Source organism: Nyctibius grandis, chromosome 5 (genome assembly GCF_013368605.1).
Source record: "Nyctibius grandis isolate bNycGra1 chromosome 5, bNycGra1.pri, whole genome shotgun sequence".
NCBI lineage: Eukaryota > Metazoa > Chordata > Aves > Nyctibiiformes > Nyctibiidae > Nyctibius > Nyctibius grandis.
This window is the reverse complement of record NC_090662.1, coordinates 66041622-66062952: the sequence shown is the minus strand read 5'-3', so window position 1 is coordinate 66062952 and position 21331 is coordinate 66041622. Positions and strand designations below refer to the sequence as shown.

At 38.4% G+C, this 21331-nt stretch overlaps 2 protein-coding genes across 2 annotated transcripts in view; one reads left to right on the top strand and one right to left on the bottom strand.

The window, feature by feature from the left end:
• PARPBP (PARP1 binding protein) overlaps nt 1–16573 on the top strand; it is a 65117-nt gene extending 48544 nt beyond the window's left edge. The window contains exons 10-11 of the mRNA XM_068400822.1: nt 15450–15600; nt 16239–16573. Of these exons, the coding sequence (XP_068256923.1) occupies nt 15450–15600; nt 16239–16573 (486 nt within the window). The remainder of the gene's footprint in view (nt 1–15449; nt 15601–16238) is intronic.
• Nucleotides 16574–16936: 363 nt separating this feature from the next.
• PMCH (pro-melanin concentrating hormone) lies at nt 16937–18210 on the bottom strand. The gene is made up of 3 exons (XM_068402465.1): nt 17962–18210; nt 17236–17437; nt 16937–16986 (listed from the first exon to the last, which is right to left on the bottom strand). The coding sequence occupies exons 1-3, from the start codon at nt 18208–18210 to the stop codon at nt 16937–16939; spliced, it is 501 nt and encodes a 166-aa protein (XP_068258566.1).
• Nucleotides 18211–21331: the final 3121 nt, after the last annotated feature.

Genomic DNA, 21331 nt, shown 5'->3' with positions numbered 1-21331 from the left:
CAAGGTCACTGCTGAATTCCTCACTGCTTATGAGTGAAGAGCTGAAGGGGGGTTGCACCTGCAGGGAGGAGCAGACAGGGCAGCTGGCCCAGAATTAACCAACAAGGTATTCCATCCCATACATGTCATTCTCACTTTCCTATTTATCACTAACCCACTGCCTCCTGGATGTGGGGCCCAGGAGGGAGGGGCCCTCCTGTCTCCCACTGATTGGTACCAGCTTTGCCAATTCTCCAGTTAAAAGCCTGCAGGTGTGATGGCAGGGGGAGCTACTGCATTTTCCCCTCTGCCCATGCTGGGGGGAGCAACTCTGCCTGAGGAGGATTTCCAAGCTCTCAGTCTTGGTTTTGTATATATTTGATGATTTCTATTATTCTTATTATACTCTTTTTCATTACTATAGTTTATTAAAACTGTTTTAACTTTCCAACCCATAAGTCTCTCTCCCTTTTCCCTTTCCCTTAGGGTGGGGGGAGAGGGTTAACAGAGAGCATCTGCCACCAGGTTAATAGCCAGCCCAGCTTTAAACTGTGACAGATTTATTGGTGCCCAAGGTGGGGCACGAGAGAAGCTCCAACAGGTTGCTCTGATAAGTTGAATCCTGGCTCTGGTGGGAGGAGACCCGGAGAGCTCAGCTGAGAGAATATCAGATTTCTTCCTTTGAGATTTACGAGGGGTTGGAAAGTTAAAACAGATAGTGAAGATGGTGATGTCATTTTTGAATGCTGTGTTATCTCATCTTTTTATGGAGTTTCTTTCACAATTGAGTATTGCAATGATGCCTTACCTGCCGTGGGCACTGTGTTATTGCTTGCTTCTTATGAATGTTTACATGCAGTTTAGCAGTGGGCGCTGGTCGAAATGTATTGTTTTGGTATGGGGTTTGATACTGATTTATGCTGTGATAAACTGGGCAGTTACTATTCCGATCTCTTATCTCTATGACACAATGATGGGCAGCTTTAATTGCGAATCAGTAGCAGCGACTTGAGCTGCACGCTCCAGGCGTCCTTTAGCTGATTCTGTTAATGATTACACTTCCAGTTTTACTTTGGGAAATAGTACCTTCTCCTTTTCTGCCAAGCTGATTCCACTAGATTTTGCGAAATTAGGATGGTGCTGTCTAGGTGGCATGTTTTTATTTTTGGTTGTCCTGAATGTGTTTCTGATGTGGGATAAGATTAAATATCGGTGCAGGGACAGTTGTAGGTGTTGTGCAGCCACCTCAGATCCTACAGCGTGTACTGCCGCTACAGCCACTAAACCCACTGAAACCTCGGCAGCCTGCACCACAGCTGCTACACCCCCCAAGATGGCCACTGCAGCTACTCAGACTCTAATGAGTCTCAGCACTCCCACAACAGCCACTGCATCTACTCAGACCCCAGCATCTATCGATTCTGTACCAATTGCTCCTGTAACCAGGAAGAAATACCGAAAGAAATCAGCTCGTGAAGAGGAGGATGATGACTCAGAGCCTTCTAAGGCAGAGCCATCATATGACCCAGGTGAGGGCCCTTCTCAGGCAGAGTTAGGGCCTGACACAGATGGGGGTTTCCTTGATCGTCCTTTTAAAGTAGACCCATCACAGAAGAAAGGTCCTTCTGAAGCAGAACTATCACAAGAGGAGGACTCGGATGCAGAGATAACCTACCACTCCTTATCCCTGAAGGACCTGAGAAATATAAGGAAAGACTTCAGCCGTTACGACGGTGAACCTATTATTACCTGGCTGCTCCGATGCTGGGAAAATGGGGCAGACAGCATGCAATTAGATGGCAGAGAAGCCAGACAGTTGGGATCCCTCTCCAGAGATGGTGGTATTGATAAGGTGCTCGCAAGAAAGTCAAACACTATCAGTCTCTGGAGGCGACTCTCGTCAGCTGTAAAGAGCAGGTATCCCTATAAAGATGATGTTATGAGTCACCTAAGCAAATGGGCCACTATAGAAAAAGGTATTAACTACCTTAGAGAACTGGCTGTGCAAGAGATCATTTATAGACACCCACGGGAAGTTGTAGATCCTGTAGATCCTGATGAAGTGGAATGCAACCGATCCATGTTCCGGAAGGTTGTGAAGAATGCTCCACCGACATATACCCATACATTGTCAATATTAGTATGGGGAGAAGATAATATGGCACGACCTAGTGTGGGCGAAATGGCTAACTGTATGCGACAGTATGAAGATAGTATTTCTTCCCCACTGCAGACCCGCATCTCGGCTGTGGAAAAACTGACTAAGGAGAACAAGGACTCATTTAAACAACTGTCAGACAAACTGTCCAAGATCGAGAATAAACTTGACTCTCTACCTACACAGGCCCATGTTGCAGCTGTTAGGAGAAAACGCTCTCCTACAGGACCAGCTCAAAGGAAACTGAACACATCACGAGGTATCCTGTGGTTTGCCCTGCGTGGTTATGGGGAGGACATGAGCAGATGGCATGGACAACCTACCAGTACCCTACAGGCACGAGTACGCAAGTTGCAAGCTAAAAGAAATACCAGAGAGAATTTTTCTAGGAGGATGGCTGCTCCAGTTACCAGTGAGCAGGACCCCAGTCAGGGTAGATGGGCCTCAAATCCCTTTTTCCCAAGTGTGAATAGGAGAAATGAAGGTCCAGTCCCTGTGAGCAGCACGAATCCATTTCTTAATTAGGGGGGCCCTGCCTCCAGCCAGGTGGAGGAGAGGGACAACCGAGGTTATTGGACTGTGTGGATTCGATGGCCTGGCACATCAAAACCACAAAGGTATCGAGCCTTGGTAGACACTGGTGCACAGTGCACCCTAATGCCATCGGATCATAAAGGGGCAGAATCTATCAGTATTTCAGGAGTAACAGGAGGATCTCAAGTGTTATCTGTATTGGAGGCCGAAGTGAGCCTAACTAAAAACGAATGGAAAAAGCACCCCATTGTGACTGGCCCACATGCTCCGTGCATCCTTGGCATAGACTACCTCAAGAGAGGGTATTTCAAGGACCCAAAAGGGTATAGATGATGGGCCTTTGGTATAGCAGCTGTAGAGACTGAGGACATTAAACAGCTGTCTACCTTGCCTGGCCTCTCAGAAGATCCTTCTGTTGTGGGGTTGCTGAAGGTTGAAGAACAACAGGTGCCAATTGCTACTACCACGGTGCACCGACGACAATATCGCACCAATCGAGACTCCCTGATCCCCATTCATAAACTGATTAGACAATTAGAAAATCAAGGAGTGATTGGCAAGACTCGCTCACCCTTTAATAGTCCTATATGGCCAGTGCGAAAGTCTGATGAAGAATGGAGATTAACTGTGGACTATCGTGGCCTAAATGAAGTTACGCCACCGCTGAGTGCTGCTGTGCCAGACATGCTAGAACTTCAATACGAACTGGAGTCAAAGGCAGCCAAGTGGTATGCCACCATAGACATAGCTAATGCATTTTTCTCTATTCCTTTGGCACCAAAGTGCAGGCCACAGTTTGCTTTTACCTGGAGAGGTATCCAGTACACCTGGAATCGACTGCCCCAGGGGTGGAAACACAGTCCTACTATTTGCCATGGACTGATCCAGACTGCACTAGAAAAGGGTGGAGCTCCAGAACATTTGCAATACATTGATGACATCATTGTATGGGGTGATACAGCAGCAGAAGTTTTTGACAAAGGGGAGAAATAATCCAAATTCTTCTGAAAGCTGGTTTTGCCATAAAAAGAGGCAAGGTCAAGGGACCTGCCCGGGAGATCCAGTTTTTAGGGATTAAATGGCAAGATGGGCGTCGCCAGATCCCGATAGAGGTGATCAACAAAATAACAGCTATGTCCGCACCAACTAACAAAAAGGAAACACAAACCTTCTTAGGCGTTGTGGGTTTCTGGAGAATGCATATTCCAGATTACAGCCAGATTGTACGCCCTCTTTATCAAGTGACCAGAAAGAAGAATGATTTTCAGTGGGGCCCTGAACAACGACAGGCTTTTGAACAGATTAAACAAGAGATGTGCATGCAGTAGCCCTTGGAACCAGTCCGTACGGGACAAGATGTTAAAAATGTGCTCTACAACCTCAGCTGGGGACAATGGTCCTACCTGGAGCCTCTGGCAGAAAGTACCAGGGGAGGCTCGAGGTCGACCCCTAGGATTTTGGAGTCGAGGATACAAGGGTTCCGAGGCCAATTACACCCCAAATGAAAAAGAGATACTGGCAGCATATGAAGGAGTTAGAGCTGCTTCAGAGGTAATTGGTACTGAAGCACAGCTTCTCCTAGCAGCTCGATTACCAGTACTAGGCTGGATGTTCAAGGGTAAGGTTCCCACTACCCATCATGCAACTGATGCTACATGGAGTAAATGGATTGCATTAATTACACAGAGGGCTCGAATAGGAAACCCTAATCGCCCAGGAATCTTAGAAGTGATCATGGACTGGCCAGACGGCAAAGACTTCGGAATGCCACCAGAAAAGGAGGTGACACGTGCTGAAGAAGCCCCACCATATAATGAACTACCAGAGGATGAGAAGCAGTATGCCCTGTTCACCAATGGATCCTGCCGTCTTGTAGGAAAGCATCGGAAGTGGAAAGCTGCTGTATGGAGTCCCATACGACGAGTCACGGAAGCCACAGAAGGACAAGGTGAATCAAGTCAATTTGCAGAGGTAAAAGCCATCCAGCTGGCTTTAGACATTGCTGAACGAGAAAAGTGGCCAAGGCTGTATCTTTATACTGACTCATGGATGGTAGCAAATACCTTGTGGGGGTGGTTAAAGCAGTGGAAGCAAAGCAACTGGCAGCGCAAAGGTAAACCTATTTGGGCTGCTGAATTGTGGCAAGATATTGCTGCTCGGCTAGGGAAACTAGTCGTGAAGGTACGTCACGTAGATGCTCACGTACCTAAAAGTCGGGCAACTGAGGAACAGCGAAACAACCAACAAGCGGATCAAGCTGCTAAAGTGTTCCAAATAGATTTGGACTGGGAACATAAAGGTGAACTATTTTTAGCTCGGTGGGCTCATGACACTTCAGGTCATCAAGGGAGAGATGCAACATACAGATGGGCTCGTAACGGAGGGGTGGACTTAACCATGGACTCTATTGCACAGGTTATCCATGATTGTGAAACATGCGCCGCAGTTAAGCAAGCCAAACGGTTAAAACCTTTGTGGTATGGGGGGCGGTGGTTGAAATATAAATATGGGGAGGCCTGGCTAATTGACTACATCACACTCCCTCAAACCCGCCAGGGTAAACGCTATGTGCTTACCATGGTGGAGGCGACCACCGGATGGTTGGAAACATACTCTGTGCCCCATGCCACTGCCCAGAACACTATTCTGGGCCTTGAAAAGCAAATCTTGTGGCGACACGGCACGCCAGAGAGAATTGAGTCGGACAATGGGACTCATTTCAAAAACAGTCTCATAGACAACTGGGCCAAAGAGCATGGCATCGAATGGGTATATCACATCCCCTATCATGCACCAGCCTCTGGGAAAATTGAACGGTATAATGGGCTGTTAAAAACTACCCTGAAAGCAATGCGGGGTGGAACCTTTAAAAACTGGGATAAGCATTTGGCACAAGCTACCTGGTTAGTTAACACCAGGGGATCTATCAATCGAGCTGGCCCTGCTCCGTCAGACCTTCTACATACAGTAGAAGGAGATAAAGTCCCTGTGGTGCATGAAAGGAATCTATTGGGAAAAACTGTCTGGGTTCTTCCTGCAACGGGCAAAGATAAACCCATTCGTGGGATTGCTTTTGTTCAGGGACCTGGATGTACTTGGTGGGTGATGTTGCAAGATAGTGAAGTCCGATGTGTCCCTGAAGGTGATCTGATTCTTGGTGAGAGTACTTAATTCTGAACTGTATGTTGTTACTGCATAAGTGTCTTTCAGGTTAAGTCAGTGGTGATGAGACCGGAGCTAGCTTCATCAAGTGGCGTCCAGTAACCTCCTCGAGTCTGACATCTTTAACCTGCAACCCGTGGGCACGAACCATGACAAAAGAGAGACTGCTAGCCAGAGAGACTGCTGAGAGACTGCTAGCCAGATGGAAACCCACAATCCTGAACCAAATGAACTTAATGAACTTTTTGTATAGAGATGAATCATAAACTAGTGATATGTGTATATATATTTGAAAATGAAAAGGTAGTGGTGATCTGAGTATGACGTGAATGGTATGGAATAAGGGGTGGAATGTCCTGGTTTGGCCCAAACCAGGCCAATTAGTCTTAGAGAAACCAAGGTCACTGCTAAATTCCTCACTGCTTATGAGTGAAGAGCTGAAGGGGGGTTGCACCTGCAGGGAGGAGCAGACAGGGCAGCTGGCCCAGAATTAACCAACAAGGTATTCCATCCCATACATGTCATTCTCACTTTCCTATTTATCACTAACCCACTGCCTCCTGGATGTGGGGCCCAGGAGGGAGGGGCCCTCCTGTCTCCCACTGATTGGTACCAGCTTTGCCAATTCTCCAGTTAAAAGCCTGCAGGTGTGATGGCAGGAGAGCTACTGCATTTTGCCCTCTGCCCGTGCTGGGTGGAGCTACTGCATTTTCCCCTCTGCCCATGCTGGGGGGAGCAACTCTGCCTGAGGAGGATTTCCAAGCTATCGATCTTGGTTTTGTGTATATTTGTATATATTTGATTATTTCTATTATTACTATTATACTCTTTTTCATTACTATAGTTTATTAAAACTGTTTTAACTTTCCAACCTGTAAGTCTCTCTCCCTTTTCCCTTTCCCTTAGGGTGGGGGTGGGGGGGGAAGAGAGTTAACAGAGAGCATCTGCCACTGGGTTAATAGCTGGCCCAGCTTTAAACCGTGACAACTTTTTATGGAAATACTTTTTGCTAATCAAAAATACCAGCTTAGCTACCATAATTTCTGTGCAAATAATAGTTCTTTCAGAGGTCTCTGAGTAATTGAATGAGTTCTACTTCAGTAGCAGGAATTGCATGCAAAGGTTCATCATGGCACTCTTCTGTGCTGCTTTTGTAGTGCCTGACTCTAATAAGGGTTCTGTGACTTCTATGATCCTTGTTAATACAATATAAGAATCTGACTTTTTCTGTTGTACTCTTGTCCTAGTCTTGCTTCACCATGATTGACAGAATATACCTGTAGCAGAATAGAATTAAACACGTAATGTTTTTAGCCAATAATTTTTGAGGTCTTTCAGTCAACTTCTAGAACTGATTTTGATGCTCACCAGGTACCTAATATAATTGAGGATGACTATATTGAAATATAAATGACCTTTTGTCTTATGAAAACCAAAATTCAAAGAAAACAAGCAACAGGTCTGAAGTCCGTGGTTCACACTTCTAAACTTTCTTTGACGTCTTAGAAGACTATAAAGCTCATGTATAGTGTTATCTTTTGTAGATGGTGGTCTTTCTTCATCTGCTTTAGCAATGTGGATAGTAACATGTGATTAACATGTTAAACTGAATGGCTGCTTGGAGCTATACAACTCATTTCTTAAAGCAACATTGAGGCTGCTAAACTGCCTCTAGTAATCACCATCAGTCTTTATGGCTTTCTTCCAGTGTTATCCTATTGTACCAGAGAGATAAAGTACAGCATGGAACTGAGGCCAAATATCGCAAGATGTTTTTCCATTTGAAAAAGTGAAAATAAAAATCATGCAGTTCAGAGTGTAAATGTTCCTCAATCAGCATAGAGTCCTCTCAAGATAAGATGTCTGAGTGTTTCACGTTATGTTTGCAATTCTCTTTTCTATCAGCCAAACATTGCCATCTAAACTACACTATATGCCTGTGAAGTCTGGAATTATTCTTCTGGTATTCCTATGTTCACTTTAGTCGTGCTTCTCCTTCCCGTCAACTAAAATTGCTGTTGCCAAACAGCTAATGACTTTTCTAACTGAAACTCAGATAATTCTCTGCCATTCATCTTTGATCTCCATCCTCTCACATAAAATCCTGCTTTCTTTCTTGAAATGTTCAGCTTTCATTTTGTCTCTTTCTGGTTTCCTTTTTGCCTTTCTAACAATTTCTACAGAGTTTCTTTTGCATGTTTCTACTCTTTCATTTTCTTCCTTTTTCTGTGAAGACTTCATAGGGCCATGTCTTTCTCTTCTTTTTCTCTTTCTGTACCTTCTTTGTGGATGAATACATCTACAAACAGAAGTTCAGCTATCAGCTTTATATGAACAGTTCACAGATCTACATCTGACCCAAGTGTCCCTTCCGTCAAAACTGGTGTCTTTTGTTACTTCTATACCATCCTGTGAATACCCAGCTGTTTGTCTTGAGGTAGTATGTCTATCTTTCCTGGTGTATTTAACGTTGAGGACAGTATCCTACCTCTTATTTTTTCACTCCATAACACCTCTGGAATATATTCTTCTCTGTCCATATGTCCACTCAACTATAATTTATTAAAGGTTTATTTTGCTTTTTGATGTGCTGCTGTGTATTTTTCTTGGACTTGATAGTTGCAGCATTGGCCTGCCTTTCTTCACGGAGATCGCTGTACAAACAGTTGTTATCAAAGTGATTAGGCACTAGATGCCACTCTTATGTTTGCATCTCAATCTGTTCCTTTAACTCATAGTAGATATAAGCTACTTTTTTTAACCTATCCCAACCCATTGATTATTTCTGATTTGCTTCTTTGAGATGTCTGTTCTTGCTTACATTCAGCCTGCAATACCAATCTTCATTGTTCGTTTCTTGATTTTCAGATTAGCTCTTTCAGCTGTCTGTTTTATACTGTTTCTTATGGCTGAAAAGTTTTCCTATAGGTATCTGCAGAACTCATTAGCCTCCTTTAAAACCTTTTTCGGTACTTTTAAATCAACCTCTCCGCAAAACTTAGCAGTGCTATGTGTTGAGATGGATGCCCATTACGATGACTAATTTCAGTTCCTTTCTCTATGAATCCATATATTTCTTGTCTTGGATTGTAACGTCTCTTGGTAGAAATAAGTTTTGTTCTGTCTTTACTGTGCAGCACATAGCGCAATGAATTCCTTGTCCGTGACCATAGATCTCAAGTGCTGTAGTACATTTATCACCTTCTTACACTGAATATCAGTTTTTGTTATTATTTCATACAACCATCTTGAAATGTGTACAGGTTGCTTGTAATATTCAGTTGTAAATTTTGTTATGCATAATGCACTCATTTTAACAATTGACTCAGAAGAGAATCCACATATGATTTTTGAATCGGAAAACAGCAACATGATGTTTCTTTTCAATGTCAATGATTCTTCTGAGAAGTTTCTTATGCAGTATGTGTGATGGTAGCATTAGTTCCATAAAATTGTTCTAATGACCTTTTTACCATGCTGTCTCTGATAGGTGGTTAGATGGTTAGTCTATAGTACAAATTCATGACCTTCTATTAGAACTTGTCCCATAAAGTTTCGTTCCATGATATTTGACAAGGGAAGAAAAACACAGTAGTGATGATTAGTTTGGTTGTATGCTGAGGCCCATCAAGATGTGTGTTGAGTAAAGAAATTTAGGAAAATCTTGGAAGTGAAGGGAGAAACACTTCTCTAAATTAAAAAAAAATAAAAAGAGGGGGGGGGGAAAAATCATTATGCCCTTTCCTTCCTTAAGAGGAACTGATCTCTCAACTTCTACAGAATTATGTGGGGAAGTGCAGATTGCTAATATTTAGACCTAGGGCACAACATCATGCATATGTGTTTAGTTTCTAAAAATATGGAGAGTGAATAAAGTAAACAGGTAGCTATGAACTGCAATTGGCGTTTAAAAATAAAAAAATCTCTGGGTATTTCCATTGTGCCAAAACAAATTCCTGGCAACAGTGAAAGACAAAGAAATATTTTTGTCTTTCAATCCTCATTAAATACTGGAAGGGATGCAGAAAGATCACCTAACTATAATGGCATTTGTTAGGAGGCAAAGCTGTTGCTCTTATCCCTTGAGGAAAAAGAAGTCTGGGGAACTAGCATTTTCATTTTTTTCGTTCCCTCCAGCAGAAGCAGGTAAGAGTAAAAATAAGAAACTCAGTCTTTCTTTGAGAGACAATTTAGAGTTTCAAGTTTGTTATCTATTGTTTAAGTGAAATGTCTTCTGGTAAATGGTATTTTGTGGAAGGAGTCTAGAATTCAGAAGAGTCTATAGAACATCTGTTGAGTTATGTCTGTTGTTGTCAGTTGTCCTTATCACTCCTTTCTGCTTTATGAAAATATGTCGAAAGTTTAATTGGCCAGGAGAGAGGGTATTTTATCTCAGAAGAGTTCATCCACCTTATGTCTGCTTCTTTTGAATCATACTTCATTTATCTGAAAATGGGGTAATACCCTACTGTTAGACTACTTATTTTGTTGATTTCAACGAGGGTTAGGTAAGTCCTGCTTTTGGTAGAGAGAGGAATGGAAGGACTGTTAGTCACCTGCTTTGTTTAGGGTAAAGAGCAACTTAAGACAACAAAAATGTTGCATAATAAGACTTTAATCTTTCTTCTGCAGCAGAAAAGATGAATTAGAATTTCAAGTTTGTAGGTAAAAATACAGTTCCTAAACTAATGGGATGGGGTGAAACTGAGAACTTTAGGAGTTAAGAAGGAAGGAACAAAAGCTATGAGGCTGTGAGCATGCCATATAGGAGAGAGTAACAGATATTTTTTTCTTTTGTAAACTTAGGATTGTTTTGGCCTTTTGATACATTGTTTTAGAAATCTTCCTGCATTGTTAACAACATTTACCCTGAAACAGCTGCAAGGAATTTCAATAGTTTGACATGTTTTTTTCTTAATGTAACTGGAGACAACCTTTCCTATATGAGGCACTATTCCCTCCAATTGGGAACATAACTGTAGTTTTAGTTTTAAAAAAGAATTTGGTGGCTTAAGAACTCTTAACAAATCTTGGCATGCTTGAAGTTCATTGTAATTTTAGTAGGTATTCCAAGGAAAAAGCTCCACAAAGCAAAAATAATTCCCAGTCTGTCCTTTCTCATGTGACTTGTTCATGCCTATATAAATGACTTAATATCTAGCTTCATGCATTGCCGTTATTTTTCATTACTTAGTTCTCTAAATGCTGTTACTTGAGAGAATTGCTTTGCCTATTTGTGATTCCAGTACAAATAAACTGTGACTTGGAAAACTATCAACAAGAAGTTATCAAGTTTTCTGTATGTCCACTATAATTGTGAGCAGAAAATTCATAGTAATAGAGAAAAGAATCTTCCTCAGGTAGTAGTCTCATTTATTGTAGCAAGAAAATATTTATTTCGAAGTGGTATATAATTATGGAGAACACTAAGGTGACTAGAAGTTTCAATGGGTGTGGAGTATACTAAAAATTAGTATCTGGAGGAGAGAGGGGTAGGGGAGAAAAAGGTTATGTTCAGCACAATATCTGAAGAAAGACTTTATTATTAGTGTCAGTTGATAAACCACACTGGTGTAGAAAATACCTTTTTTGTTTCTACAAGACCCCTAAACAACTTTCCTAGGATCTGTAGCTGTGAGTTTTGAGTACTTTCAAAATCCATAGTGATGTGATTGAGGCTAAATGTTCCCAAAACAGTGGTAGGTTAATTTGGAATAGCAAAAGACTGGTATAATGTCATGATAAAAAAATTTGATAGTTTCAGTACAATAAAAACTTGCTATTACCTGAGCTATTCAGGACATTTTTCGTGTTTGAATAACATGGTGCCTTGGTTTGGCAATGATACTTACCATTTATTGTTTTGCCACTCTTCCTTTGTGCTCCCTTCCCTTTTTCAACTTTCTCTTTCAACTTACCTTTAATATTTTTTTTTTCCCAGAAGGACAAGGCTAAGGGTAAAGAAAAGACATTTTCTTTTATCTCTTTTCCTCTTCCAAAGAGTACTCTAATTGTTTGGCTAGAAAATAAAAACATGTGTTTGTTGTTACTGATGTAGGTTTTCAAATTCTATTATGCCATTTCAGTGTATAAAACCCAAATCTTAACATTCTTACTGACTAAATTTTGGCAGTACTGTCTGTATGTGAATGCTGGAAGGAGATCTGGATTAGATTATCGACTAACATTTAGAAATAAATAGAGCATGCACCATTAATATTTCATATAAAAGTGAATGTTCTGTATTGGCATCTCAAACAACTGAAAAACTTCTCTAGATATAGAAGTCAAGGTGGGAGAATGTCCTGTTTTATCTGCTCATTAGGACTACTAATTGACATACATGTGCTGGAACACTGTCTTAAATCCTATCATACTTTCTTCCAGCTGAAGAGCAGTAACAGCAAACCCCTTTTTTCTGAAATGCAGCAGAATTTCTTTCTTTTTATAGGGATAACAGCAACATCCCACTTCCTTGTGAAGAGGAGAGGAGATAGTAAGTCTGAGTTCATTGGATGCCATTTGTGTGCAACTGCTTGATTAACAAATTGAGCTCCCAACATCTTTTTGCTCTTCCAGAGCTTTGGGTCATTGGGATGCTGCCCTCAAAGCAGTGGATTTCAGGGAATTTAATGTAAAAATAATTTCTAAGAGGTATTTCAAGCTGTTGACATGCTTCATTATGTGTGCTTCAATCAGGTTGCTCTTTTTTTCTTTAAAAACATTTCCATGAAGTTCTTTTTAAATCAGCACTGGACTTGTGCTCTCTTGTTCTGCCTTCAGGCTATTAAAATATACTTATTACTACCTCACTCAATGTAGTACAGTCATTTTTACTAGTGAATATACATTCCTAGACTAGTTGGGAAGTTTGCTTCAACAAAATTAGTCTTGCTCTCTTGATTTATATACCCTCAAGATTAGTACTAGCATCAGCTGAAGCAGTCATATTTGCTAGAGCTTTGTATACTGTTTGCCAATTGCTCAATGGTATATAATACAATACAGAGGGAAGTTTTGAGGAATATTTCAAGCTTTGGTGAAGGTGAAACAGACAGATGGGTTTGTGCTGCAAGTTTTTTGGTGTTTGATCTTGACTTCTGTCTTTGACTCCACATGTTCTAATGCCTGCAAACTGAATTAGTGAAGTTTGAGATGGGGGCGGTAGAAAGAGACCCTGATGTCCCCCCAAAATAACTGGATTTATTGTTGGTTATAGAATAGTAACTCTCGGGCTTTCTTGCTCAAGTCTGATGTTCTTCGTGCTATGTTTATTATGTCTTCATCAACCAGCACAAATTGTAGCTTATTTGCCTCTTGCAATATGAATATGTGATAGAACTCTGCAAGTTATTGTTGCATAATTTTTGATGTGTGTCGTTTGCTGAACAATAAGAATTGAGGGACTTTTAAAGGATCAAGACAAAATGTTAAAGAAATATAGCAAATACAGGAACCTTACATATTACAATATTACAGTAACCTTAAGCTTAAAGAAAATGCAAGCCCCTTATATTCTAAATATTGTAATTGTACAATAGGATGTTGATTAAGTTTGAACTAGATTAGTTGCATTTTTAATTATTTCAAATTCTTAAGCTTATTCTGGATATAGTTTCTCTACCCTTCAAAACACTTTCTGAAAAGAGTGTAAAGTTAATGTCATGCACTTAATGACTCGGTGAGCTAAGTCATAAACTTGAAGCACGCAAAACCTTGTAAATGTCTGTATCTATGTATATAGACTTACCTTATGGTAAATATTTTAAGTACAGAGTAGATTAACACTTGAAAAAGCTTAAAATTGTTGAGAATCAGGCTGGCTGTTTCTCCCTGTTAAATCTGCCTTTCTTAGGCTGTTACCTGGCCCAGAAAAATTGCAATTTGGAGTGCTGGACAACTGGGAAAATTGAGTCTTTTTAACTATTGAAGGGAATACTGAGTTTAAAGTAAAACTATGTATGTACAGACATATTAAGTCAGAAAAAAAACCCCTTGTGTTTCTGTAAATAAATGGGATATTTTTCCAAAAAGACTGTAGGTGAGTTCACCTGGCCAGCTGCAGTATCATGAAGAGATAAACTTAAGTTGCACTTCAATGATAAAAAGCTAGAGTCTGTTAGCTTATACGGATGAAAACAGTATCTGATGAAAGTGGTATAAAATGTGAATGAATTTTGTGGATGAAGGCTTGTGTGTAAGGAGGTTTCTGGGAATGTATTCTTTCTTTCTGTCTAAATCTGAGATTTTGAGTTGGAAGAAAAATATAAGGGTCAAACCCAAGCTGTAAGATTTAAACATGCTTGTGTTAAGAAAAGTAGACTTGCATACTGCAAACTTTTTAATCAGAAAATTGGCCGTAAACCTCTTATTCGACAAGTCATTCGTGTTATCTATATATATAGTAACATTTATTTTATGACAATGTTTCTTGCTTTTTATTTTTCCTGATGTTTGTACCTTAGCATGTGTTCAGCTCAAATTTATTTGAACTCTCCTGTGCTGTTGTATTAGAACTATTAGCTAAAAATTCTAATATATTGTAATTATCTGCTCTGTGCTATACCTTTCAACATCTTTTGTATAATCCAGTAGACTTTCAAATGGAAGTGAGTGCAGAATTTATCTTGCAGAGTCTATAGCATTTGTGATAAATTGGCCAGAAAGTACAAAGCTTGACCCAGAAATTCTAAGCTGATGTGAAGCTGTAACTTAAGTGTAAACTGAGGAAGTTTGACCTGTAACCATTGGTTCCATAAATATGGATATACTGAATATATTGGAAAATTTCATTTAATTTTTTTGTAGTTGAACCAAACATTTTGATTTACCTGTGTTATGAGACTAGGTTTCCTGCTTCCAAGACTAGGAAGTAGAGATGAACACACAGAACCATATACAATAGTGTTCTTCAATACTGTAGATTTCTGGTGACTTACACAATGTGGGTATGTTTTGACAAATGTGGAGTTGAACATTGGCATTCAATGAGAAAATGGCTTTATTTTGTGAGTAAATGGGAAATCTGAAATTTGCCAAAGAAAGATCAGAAATAATGCTTTATATTCCACTTCTAGGTATAAGTATATTGAAGCTTAGTTTATATTATCTATCATTCCTTTTCAGTGTTGCTATTATGCTTTCCTCTATGTATAAATTGGTTAAGTGGTGAGACTCATCCTGTACTTGGTGTTTATGAACTGACATCACAAAGATGATGACCTGTACAAGTATGATAATTAACTGTAGTAGCTATGACAGCTACTCAAAACAGTAGAGTCTGCAGTCTATCAAAAGAGGGGGCTAACTTTGACAGAAAATCTTAAGTTGAAGCTTTAAAAGTTGACATGTAACTTTCTGAAAGAGATGAAAGATTTTTAAATTATTTTAGGACTTTAATAGAATAAGTTATTAGCATTCTTTTGAGCCTTTACACTTTGTAAATGAATACTTCATAAATATCTTCTATGTGAGCATACTCATTTTTCTGATATTTTACGTGATCTAAAAGCTTTCAAGACAGAAGAATGGGGAAACTTATTATTTTACTAGTGTTGCAGGTGTTGTCTTTTACTTTTGTAAATAACTAAAGCTAATACCAGATTGCTATTTGCAGATGAAGCAATCTTCAATCAAATCACAGTTTGCATGTACATATAAAAATGAGTTGAATGAAATAAAGGGTCAGCGTTTCCTCAGCAGTAGTGAAATTCCAACCTGCGTACGTCCTGCACCAAAGCAACATTTAGAAGCTGGATATCTCACAGGTAAGCTGTAGTAGGATTAAATAAGTAAATGTGATAGCTGATATTTCAAATGTTATCAAACAAGGCTTTAGTAAAACTCAAGAATAAATATGTTTTCAAGAAAAAAAGACGTCTCATTGCTGTGTGTATGCTATGATCAGTTAAATGTTTTTGCATTAAAATTGTAATGCTAATGCTTTGAAAATATAAATCTGTTTGAAAAATATGTATTGATGCTATCTTGAGGTAAAAAAATTAATACATTACATAATGTTTCTTCTTATTTTACAAAAGTAAGGTAGGTGAAATTTGTCTTTTCGCCATTCAAAAAGGGAAAAATTTGTTTTACTCCACTATAAACCATACCATATGTATAATTTCTATGGCCTTTAAGCATCTTTTCCTATATCTTAAAGTTGTAAATCCACTTCCCTAAGTTAGTTGCTATTACATGTGTTTGAACAATGTCATTTTAAATTGGCAGTACACTTAACACATAGCAAATGTAACTGCAGTGACCATCATAGTTCTGTTTTACTGATAAAGCACTAGTTTTGATTAAAAAAATCCCATGACAGTCCTCTGATGGAAAAAGTATGAATAATCCCAGGTAACTTTTTATTTCTTCACATGTGTTTTTTGATATTTTTACATGACAGAAGGTATGAATTCATGTCTTGATGTACCAGTGCTTGGAACTATTTCTGAAAATGTTCACCAGACTAGAAGTTATACAGACATGGGAAAGCTGAGTTGTGAGCCAAGAAACAAGAACTCCAAGAATGAACAGATGGATTTGAATAATGACAAAGTAATCTGTGATAAGGAAAGTGAACCATCTTTGCAAAAAAATGCTAAAAGACCTAAGACTTCAAACAACCCTCAAAAAGAACTGGACAGCAAAATCAACGGAAAAAGAAAACACAGCAAAACTGCAAGCAAGAATAAGTTGATTGCTGGTCAGGCAAAATTAACTCACTTTTTTCGACTATAAGTTTTTATTTTGACATATGTGGTACTTTGACTGGTTCAGAAGTTGTAAAATTTTGTGAGAAAAGGGTGAAATTCATTAATTGCTTCCTTTAATACTCAAATAAGTGGAAGTAGCTTGTGTGTAATATTAGACGAATACAAGTCTGGATTATGCAGAAGTCTTTTATTTTTTGATAACAATACATCGCTAGTAATTACAGCTATGTTCTTTTTTTGTAATGAATTATGTTTCCCTCTACAATGTGATGGGAAATTTTTTTTGGATGCATATGTATAGCCACACTAAAACACAGTAACTTCAAATTACATTGAATTCATAATTAAATGTTTAATCTTCAAAGAAGGTGGTGTAGATCATTAGTTTTCAGACTTGCCAACAAGGTCGGTAAACTCTTCCCAGCATACACCTGAGCACTGCAGGAAAAAAAAATCTGAAAGTTTAAATCATCAAAGAACTAGGATTCTTTATGGCCTCTGTGCTTCCTCTCCTGTGTACCAAATCACAACAGATGTAAACTGGAAATGCAAGATTTCATCAGCCCTAGGAAATCCCAAATGTGACATGGAGTTTCTAAATGAACCTTTATCAAACTGCTATATAGAAATTGCATTATACGTTACCAAAATGAAACAATTTTTGTATAAAAATGAAAATATACTTACTGTCAAAATCCCTTCTTCCTATAGGGAATTTAGCTGAATTTTCTTCATCTGCAGTCTCTCTTTCATGTATTGATTCAATATTTTGAATTTCAGTGTCAGCTGGAAAAGCCAGGGCTCCCTTCAGTGCAAGATAAGGTAGTTGTTTTCTACCTAAGTTGATTGGCATGACATAATTTAAGAAATCATGTCTGGAACCTGTGTCCTGTTTTAAGGGAAAACGAGAGTAGCAATTTATCTTCATTTAAAGTCAGTTGTGTTCACTTTTTATACTTGACTTTTTATACTTTATACTTAGCAGTGCAAATATTTTATTGTTCAAGATGATATTTTAAATGTAACGACCTGCATTGTGTCTTAGACTGAAATGGTTTTATGGTAAAGAACATGATAAAACAATGTCTTATATTTAGTGAAATTAAAAACTGGTTGCTGCATATAGGGACACGCTGAATCAAACATAAATAGAGTCTTTTTTCCGCACAAGTTTTGGCTACATATAATTCTGTAAAAATCAGATTTCTCTTATTCAGCTGTCCAAGTTACACATTTAAAATCTTGGAATTAGATACTTACCGTTGAAAATTTATTCTTGACCATAGTATGCTAAACTGATATTTCTGTATATTCACCAGGTTATTGCTTTAAATTATTGTACTTGTTTTCTAAAGACCTATGAAGAGAATTTCCATTTTACAATTAAGCCAAAATGTAAAACTGAAAACTCACCAAAAACTTCATGTTTCTGTCATCCTCTTCATCCAAAACACTGCTGTCTTCAGTCTTATAATGCTTCAGCAGAGGTATAGCTCCTCTGTTTGCAGTTCTATCTCCATTTCGAAGAGTTTTTCCTAGATTTAATGTGGTTAGCAACATATCTTCATCTTCTACCTTTTGCAGAGATTTTGAAACTGAGTGTAGAAAACCTTGAGAAAAAAGAGAGAGAGAGAGAATTAACATGAATGATGAGATACACATTCTTAGTTACTTAACGCTTGCATAGAAGTTAAGCAGTTTTCAAATTTTAAGAAAGCTTTTCCAGTTGTAAATTAATATGTTCTCCATCTGTGCCTACTTTATATGTTCTACAGATTGAATGGAAACTACTTCAATGGCTGATGAGTTCACTCTTTCAAAATGACTCATATTAAGGAGTAACCTTTTCTATAATCCTTCTAATCCCATCTGTTGTTTAGAAGTACTTAAACATTTCTTTAGCATGGATAATTTGTTTCTTTGTATGTTTTTAGAACAGCACAGATTAGTTCCTTTTGATGGATCAGTATAACAAAGTTCACAGAAAAAGTGATGTCCGTTTGTGTTGTTTATAAAGCCTTACCTCCAGTTAGGCAATTTAAGAAAAGGAACTAATCTACATAAGTAAGCAGGACTGTTGTAAAGGTGTGATATATCGTATTTTTTGATCAAAACTGATTCACTAAAGACTTAAAAAGCTTGAAATTTAACAATAGCTTAGACTGCTATTGTGTTAGAGCTGAAATCATTAATTTATATTTTGATGTCCATTATGTCAGGTTACATTATTCAGAGTTTATGTCTAGAAATCTTTTTTAATACCTAAGTAGTTATATTTGTCTGCATTTTCTTTCTGAAAATGGATCTTTCCCAGATACAAATATAATATAGTCAGATACGCTTGTGAAAAATGTAGAAAGAAAAGTAAACTTCAGTTTTTCATTTAAAAGGTCTTTGAAGTCTACCTATTACATTACCCTGTGGAAGGAAATGTAGGAGTTTCTGCATAGTATTTTTTTTTTACCTTATCTGGAAGGCAAACGGGGCCAACTCAAATTTAGCTAATCTCTTAATGTCAGTGATTCAAACCACTTGTTCAGTTGCTATGTGCCTCTTAGCTGGTTCCCATCTCTTATAACCTTTAGGTTAGTGCAGGGAACCAAGCACCCTGCTAGTCAAGGCAAATCACTAGGAAGCTGACCAAGAAACTGACTAAGAAGGAGGAGTACCGGTTCCCCTTTGTTTTCATCCCTCACTCTCCATTTTGCTTTTCCTGCTTTTTCTCTGTACTGTCATACACTAGGAACAAAATGTAGATTTTTATTAGCAAAATTGATTTATAACAGTAGTTCTCTTTTTTTTTTTTGGTACTGATTTTCTGATAGTCTTCACTAGTACCTACCCACTGATCTTGTGTGAGGGAGAAAGTAAGACTGATATTTAATAGTCTAGACAAGTCTCCAACACATCAACGGTAGTCACAGATAGAGAGTATGCATTTTGTCTTTATACTTTTACAAGAAGTCCAAGGAGGAAACACAAGTGCTACGGAGAGGTGTTGCATAGTCTTATGGAAGTACGGAAAGAATAATGATTCCTGCTAAAAATAGGCAATGATACAACACTAATCCACATCTGAGGATGTTATGTGGAAGAACTAAGCAGTGTTGTTGGAACTGTGGTATTTTTTATCACTGTTCACTGCTAAATTTCCTGGAAAAGCAGACTGCCTTGCCCAAAGTAACTTCTTGGTAAGAAGCTTCATGGGAAAATATGTCCTGCTGGACTAAGCAGATTTTGACTAAGAGACATTTTCTGTATACCCACTTTTCCCCAAATGAGGAAAGTGCATTTAGTCCTTTCTGGGCAGAGCATCTCGGACAAATAGAATTATTGCTTCTCATTCATTTCATTTCCTTGCTTTAGAGCCTGTACTTGCCTCTGGGCTTCTTTGACTTTAATTGCCTGGCTACAAAGGAGACAAATTTGAAAGTCAATTGTATATGGTTTTATACTTCTCATCCAACTTCCCTTTGCTAATTTGTATTCTTCCCTCACATTCAGTATTTTTACAGTTTTGTTCAATTAATAAAGCAAAGGTCATGTACGGTCTGTAATGGTACTTTTCATTTAGCTCAGCCTGGGCAGAACAGGAGGAGTGCTTTGGAGCTGCCATTGGCAGCAAGCTTTTCTCTTTATATGTTGGTATATGAATTAAGAGTTGGGGAACAAGCTATCCACCCAGTAATTCTTTATGTGGCAAGAACTTCTGCTTATCTGAAGCTATGGTACCCACAGGTATGTAGGTATCACACATGGCTTCCTTTCAAATGCTTCTCTTCCATTTAATACAAAGCACAGTTAAAATAAGAACAACTGACCTGGATCAATGGGAAAGTCCATCTGCAGTGTGTATTTATTTGTCTGCTGTGTCTTTAAGCTGATGTCCATGGAAGAATATAAGATCAGGGCAAACTTATGGTATTCCCCTCAGTATTGTCTAGTGCTTCTTGAACTGGCTGTTAGTTTTTAAGGATTGTTGAAGAACTGAGGTGGTTCTAGTGATAATCAGTAGAACCCCCTAATTAGACTGCAAAGAAATCAATAGGTATGTCTATAAATTCAGTGACTAGTCTGCCTGCTCAGAGCAATAGATAACATTTGTACACCTGCAGATTTGCAATGTACTGTGTACATCTCTTCATAATGCCTTTGGGAATCCTAACACTGATGTCTGCATTTTTTCCTTTTAATCTTGAAACTTTAAATTTTAGTAAAAATGTAAAATGTTTTAATATACCAGCTTCTGTTTTACCATTGTTTATCAAATTGGCTTTTTGTTTTTATAGTAACTAGTAACTTAGTGCTGCTTACAGAACAATAAGAATTATTTTGAGAAACTCTTCTTGCTTCTACATTGTCTCTTGTTACAATGAAATATGAACTCTTAACATCTGAAATCTGATGTGGTATATGTGAGTAAACAAAATCTGGGTGATAATGTGCATGGAATTTATCTCATACTAATTTTAAATTCTTCTAGGAATGGGTTATGAAACAATTGTAATAGTTTTATTTCGTCTTGTAACTACCGTAATTGCCATGTACGAGTGTTTGAGCCTAATGCCTAGTATTGACTGAACAATAAATTAAACAGGTATATCTTATAGAAAGCCAAATATTTTTTTTTTTACTATTATCAGAACTGAAAAACTTTGCAATGCAAGAGAGTATTTAAGCAACCTTAACAAAACATTTTACTGGATCTTAAAATAGCACAAAAATACCTCGTCAATGTTAATTTGCCCAGTAGCATACTACTTCTGATTTTAAAGGTGGTGGG

Excerpts from the sequence above, each read along its gene's own strand:
- PMCH (XM_068402465.1), bottom strand. The coding sequence starts at position 18,210 with ATGTGTATCTCATCATTCATGTTAATTCTCTCTCTCTCTCTTTTTTCT. Across the intron at positions 17,438-17,961 it reads ACAGAAACATGAAGTTTTTG|GACACAGGTTCCAGACATGA; the intron begins GTGAGTTTTCAG and ends CCCTTAAAACAG. Across the intron at positions 16,987-17,235 it reads AGGAAGAAGGGATTTTGACA|TGCTCAGGTGTATGCTGGGA; the intron begins GTAAGTATATTT and ends TTTTTCCTGCAG.